Source organism: Aedes aegypti, chromosome 3 (genome assembly GCF_002204515.2).
Source record: "Aedes aegypti strain LVP_AGWG chromosome 3, AaegL5.0 Primary Assembly, whole genome shotgun sequence".
NCBI lineage: Eukaryota > Metazoa > Arthropoda > Insecta > Diptera > Culicidae > Aedes > Aedes aegypti.
This window is the reverse complement of record NC_035109.1, coordinates 337,694,145-337,700,443: the sequence shown is the minus strand read 5'-3', so window position 1 is coordinate 337,700,443 and position 6,299 is coordinate 337,694,145. Positions and strand designations below refer to the sequence as shown.

Here is a 6,299-nt window from a genome sequence, read left to right as displayed (position 1 = left end):
CATGGGAATCAAATGGAGGGTCCATAATACGCAACGTCAAATTTGTAAACAATCCTATTATGGACCCCGGGAGGGTCCATAATAGGCATTCGGACAACAGTTTTTCAAATGCATATTTTGCTGGAAAAATCGAATGATTTTGTATGTTTCATAGACGTACTATGAAGTAAAGACATTGAATTTGTTGTTAGGCTTCACAAAATGTATATGCGTCTGAGATATCATTGCGGGAAAGCGTCTAGAATGAATTTCGGCTACTAAGGGGTCCATTACTAGCATTGAAACCCTAATACCACTGCCTATTTTGGATACAGCGTTCCAAATTTGTATGGCAAAACGAAACAAAAAACAAAACGTTTACGAGTGCTCAGAACAATACAATCAACTTTCTCTTATCCGATATAATGTTTTTTTTTTTAACAATGAATAGTATTTCAACTCAATCAATTTTACTCGGATAACAATCGATCTACCATACCCACACAGTTACGGATCACCCACAGTGACGGATCACTTTGTCGTTCAACATCGGATAACTCGCTCAAAACATAAACGTTGACGTAAAACATATTTTTCCCATGTTATACTATTTGTCTTCTACCATTTGTAATGTTAAGCACAACATTCGACCGCTAAATAACGGTGTATTTGACAAATGTTTAGTTGGTACCACACAGCTATCATTATATGGTCGTTTTCTGTAAGAAGTGCCGTCAGCATTCATAAGCTCCCACAGGTGGTAAAATTCAAATGTTATAACATATTTTATGCTCGTTCGCTTCGATTTAGTATGAATTCATCTTTGGAAAACATTTTTCTTGATTGTTGATTCTAAATATTGAATATTAGCACTTCTAACTAGTGATCCATAATATGGACCAGGAAATGATCGTTTACCACGGTTATGGATCACTTCCAAAGAATGTAGATTTCTGCTATTTTGTGCATTGGATTCGACATTTTCAGACAATAGCACTAAGGATAAAACTAATAAAACATCAAGGTTTGTAAATTTCATTTTTAGCAGACAAAAATGGGTGGTAAACTTGGTGTATAGCGAAAACAGTTCATGCCTCAGTTACTACAATGCAGTATCACAAAAAAAAGGCCATTTAACCCTTGGTTCCAGCTCTAACACTGCTATTTTTTGCAGTAATATATGACACATTGTTAACTTTCGCTATACCATGCAATACAGATGCATTGAGTTGAAAATCTCTTGATTTTGCGCACTGATCCGTAATATGTCACATTTTGATCCATAATATGAAAATTGATCCATAATATGGTTTTCAGGAACCTATACAATTTTTAATTTTTATGCAATCCTATGTAAATATTACACTCAAAACAGTTTACTAACCGAAGTTCCAATTTGAAACGATTCGATTCGTGCTTTTATATTACAATTTTACGTTTTCCATGTCGTTTTATTGAATTTTATAGGTTGGACTCCACACTATTTGATCCATAACTGTGGGGTCATGGTACGTAGTATTGAATCCTCACATGGATTTGAACAAAAGGTACGCGCGAAATAAATCTTGCTCTGGTTTTTGACCTCAGCAGCTCTTGGAGTGGGATTTTTTAAAGACTGTACTTTTCAATATAAGTAATCACCCTAATGCGTTCCATGCCCCTTCTTTTACTTGAGCAAATCCAGAGTCGCCGCATATGGACAAAACGGCTCTCTCCGCTCCGGGTCCTCTCCAGCAGTTTACAAACATGCTTCCTTCGCATAGCTCTGTCTCTCGTTCCGGAATGTATAGAACGGGAACCAAAAGGCAGGGCGATGATAAGCGGTCGCAACAAAAGCAAAGGAAACCAAAATCGAAACGTCAGAGCTGAAGACGTGTAGTGTTTTCATCATCACGAATTTCGCATCCAATTTCCCGTTAAAATTTGGTGTCGAAAAATTGCGATAATTAAATTTATGATTTTCGTATTGTAGAACTCCAAGTGTTGAGGCTCAACATGTTGAAAGCAATAATCCTTATTGGTGGACCGGAAAAGGGTAGGTACTGGTTTGAAACTTGGCATGCAGAAGATACCACATAACGATTGTTTACTTTAATTCGTCATCCATTTCTATTCCTATCGAAAGGCACTCGGTTCCGCCCATTGTCATTGGACACCCCAAAGCCGTTGTTCCCCATCGCGGGAAAACCGGTCATTCAACACCATGTCGAGGCCTGCGTTCGCATCAAGGAGCTCAAGGAGATTCTGATCCTGGGCTTCTATCCGGCCTCGCAGATGCAACAGTTTGTTAGCAATATGCAGAATCTCTACGACGTGAACATCCGATATCTGCAGGAGTTTACGTCGCTGGGAACGGCCGGCGGTATGTACCACTTCCGGGACCAGATCCGCTCCGGGAATCCGAGTGCATTCTTTGTACTGAACGGGGATGTATGTGCAGATTTTCCTCTGCAGAAGTTGTACGATTTTCACGTCAGCAAGGGGGAGAAGGCGCTGGTGAGTTAGAATCTACATTCAGTAGCGTAGCGAAAGGGGTTCGATCCTCACCGGACCCCGATTTCCCCCAAATGGTCTAAATACAAATCGAGCAAATTCCATAACTAAAAAAAATACTTTTTTCACAAGTGTTAGATTGTTTCGCGGTCTTCGGCAATATTCTTAATCGTAAAAATACCTATCTGTATTCAAAATGTTTATAGAGATCAATAGGCAACCTCTGGCGATTTTTCTTTGCAAAAGTGAGTTTTCGCCTAGTTGATCCCATAGAAAATTTGAACGGCTGGCGCTAAAATATAGTTGCACCGATCGAGCTAAAATTTTGCATAGTTATGGGACCTAAAATGTAATCCAAAAGTGTATTGGAGCGTGAATCTGAATTTTGTCGCACACTACTGCTTATATACGGGGCCTTCCTTAGCCGAGTGGTTTGAGTCCGCGGCTATAAAGCGAAGCCATGCTAAAGGTGTCTGGGTTCGATTCCCGCTCGGTCCAGGATCTTTTCGTAATGTAAATTTTCTTGACTTCCCTGGGCATAGAGTATCATCGTACCTGCCACACGATATACGAATGCGAAAATGGCAACTTTGACAAAGAAAGCTCTCAGATAATAACTGTGGAAGTGCTCAAAAGAACACTAGGCTGACCAGCAGGCTCTGTCCGATTGAGAACGTTAATGCCAAGAAGAAGAATTGTACGAATGTTCTTATCAAGGTCTAAATATCATCAAAAACAGATAGTTTTATAATTTCTATGAATATTAGCATTTTCCTCTAGTGAAAAAAATAAAAAAAAACTTTTGTTCTCACTATTGCCAATTATGACTAAAGCCATGGTACTTCTATGCTAGTACTGTATCTTTGACCTTAATTAGTTAATGAAGCATTGTGACCTTTACTAAAATTAATGATTATAACTATTAGTGGTCATTGTTGCCATTAAACGACACAAGTTCTATAATAATATGAAAAAAATGCTACTTGGTCATCTTGAACAGCCGATTTCACGTCGGCGCCTTACGGGGGCAGGATCCGTCATTGATTTCGTAATTTTAAAAAGCATTTATTCGTTAATAAAATCATCGAAAAACCTTAATATTTAGGCAAAAAAGTAAAAACTGTTGAATTTCACCGGGAATTTAAGGAAAAATCTATGAGTTTATGTTCAAGGGTTGTAGCGGCAACTCTTGGGTAAACATATTTTCACATCGTTTGGCAAAGAAAAAAATACAAGAGAATATGTTCACTGTTTTCCAACCGAAACACAGTGAACACATTTTCATCGTTGTAATTTTTAGTTTTCAACAGAAAAACTGCTTTTGAAGTTTCGATGATTACGATGACGGAGCGTTGATCGTTACATTTGGGCGGCGTTCATCTTGATTTTGAGTGCCGCTAAATTTAACTCCGCACCGGACCCTGAAAACCCTAACTACGCTACTGTCTACGTTAACCTATTTATAACTACGCCAATGTCTACCTTAATGTATTCTACTTCTTCTTCTTTCTGGAATTACGTCCCCACTGGGATAGAGCCTGCTTCTCAGCTTAGTGTTCTTATGAGCACTTCCACAGTCATTAACTGAGAGCCTACTGTGCCAATGACCATTTTTTCATGCGTATATCGTGTGGCAGGTACGAAGATACTCTATGCCCTGGGAAGTCGAGAAAATTTCCAACCCGAAAAGATCCTCGACCGGTGGGATTCGAACCCACGACCCTCAGCTTGGTCTTGCTGAATAGCTGCGCGTTTACCGCTACGTCTATCTGGGCCCTTAATGTATTATTTGGCCTAAATTCTAGGTATCCATTATGGGAACGGAAGCAACCCGCCAGCAAGCGGTTCACTACGGATGTCTGGTGCTAGGAAACGACGAGGAAGTGACCCATTACGTGGAGAAGCCTCGCACCTACGTCTCGACCCTGATCAACTGTGGCGTGTACGTGTGCTCGATGGAGCTGTTCTCCCGGATGGGAAACGTCTTCCATTCGAAACAGTTGGATTACAACTCGTTGAACAACGGCAACGGAAAGGATCTGGGTCACATTCAGCTGGAACAGGAAATTCTCACGCCACTGGCAGGGACGGGGCTGATGTATGCCCTGCCGGTGAGCAACTGGTGGTCGCAGATCAAGACTGCCGGATCGGCCATCTACGCTAACCGGCACTACTTGGCACTGTACAAAAATACGCATCCGGAACGATTGGCCAATGCTGGACTTAAGACGTCTGAAAACAGTAACGGAAGCCTGGTGTGTAATATCATTCCGGATGTGCATATCCATCCCACGGCGTCGGTGCACCCAACAGCCACGGTGAGTAATTCAGCCCATTAGGATCCCAGATCTCACTAAATAAAGACGGTACTTCCAGCTTGGACCAAATGTATCCGTCGGACCCGGAGTAGTCATCGGTCCGGGGGTTCGCATCCGCGAATCGATAATCCTGGAGAATGCTGTCATCAAGGATCACACACTCGTCTTGCATAGCATCAGTAAGTATCTCCCGTTTCACTCTACCATTACACGTTTGTTAACCTTCCCTTCTACTCCAGTTGGGCGCAGTTCGCAGATTGGTATGTGGGCCCGTGTCGAGGGCACTCCCAGCGATCCGGATCCGAACAAGCCATTTGCCAAGATGGATAACCCGCCGTTGTTCAACAACGACGGGCGCCTCAATCCGTCGATCACGATCCTGGGTTACTCGGTGAGCGTCCCCTCGGAGATGGTGCTGCTCAACTCGATCGTCCTGCCGCACAAGGAATTGAGCCGAAGTTTCAAGAACGAGATCATCCTGTAACGTGGGTCACCGTTTTTCCGTTTCGATGATGATGTAATTTTGTTCTGTTCTGTTTTAATCGGTATATGATAGTTTAGAAACGAAAATTGCTATTAATCCCAATTCAAGTTTGTGCCAGTTATGCTTAATAAAGATGGATTTTAAATATAAAGGATTAGCATTTGTTCTGTATTTTGTACGTGACTTCCGTTGCTGATGCTATGCCTATGCTATGATTATCGAAGTTTTGTGATCTTTAACCCGCTACAGAAGAAAGACGACAGAAAGCAGGATTCGTGGCCAGACGATTTTTCTGATCTAAATTGTTACGCTCTGTATCATATTGAAGAAACAAGTAAACAAATTCGAAGAATCCGTCTTTTTGATATTCATTTTCTACTTAGTAGTACTATTGATAGAATTGGCGATTCTTCAAAGGACTTAAAATCTCGTGAGATTTGCTTCAAATAACCTTATATTAGGTGAGCATGCAATCATGAGATAAATAGACCAACATTGTTGTGTTCTCAATCTGACTCGTCTGCTGCTTTCGACTCCGCATTACTAAATCTCATTATCCGTTTAACCATTTCATCGTCATGCGGATTAGAGAGACACATCTTCGTGTGTACAAATATATCTTTGTCACTTGGTTCAAACTTTTTCCGTCGAACGCGCTATCCTGTAAAGCAGTAGACTGAATCTCAATCGAAATTTTCGGCTACATTATAATGCACTCGTTCATAATTTTCGCCGTTATAACGAACAATCAACTTCTAGCGGTTCTTATACTTGTTCTTCTAGCTAGATCATATTGGATCAAGCGTTACCATGCCGAAAAATCTACCTCAGAGCTGCAAGAACCCATCATACATTGTTTCCTATTCCATTATTCCATGTTTCACAGATCAAAAAGCAGGTTATTGTGGACTTCAGCAATAGAAGCCGTATTCTGGATACACGCGCTTAAATGCCACAAATGTTGAAGACACCAACACTGGCGCTTTAGTATTCTGTAGCTATTGCTTTGAATGATGAGTTAATCT

General features: G+C 41.0%; 1 protein-coding gene across 1 annotated transcript; it reads left to right on the top strand.

The window, feature by feature from the left end:
• Positions 1–1,774: 1,774 nt before the first annotated feature.
• On the top strand, positions 1,775–5,428 carry LOC5575533 (mannose-1-phosphate guanyltransferase alpha-A). Its single transcript, XM_001661982.2, has 5 exons — positions 1,775–2,014; positions 2,105–2,475; positions 4,278–4,790; positions 4,849–4,969; positions 5,030–5,428. The coding sequence occupies exons 1-5, from the start codon at positions 1,975–1,977 to the stop codon at positions 5,272–5,274; spliced, it is 1,290 nt and encodes a 429-aa protein (XP_001662032.1). The 5' UTR covers positions 1,775–1,974; the 3' UTR covers positions 5,275–5,428.
• The last annotated feature ends 871 nt before the right edge of the window (positions 5,429–6,299 follow it).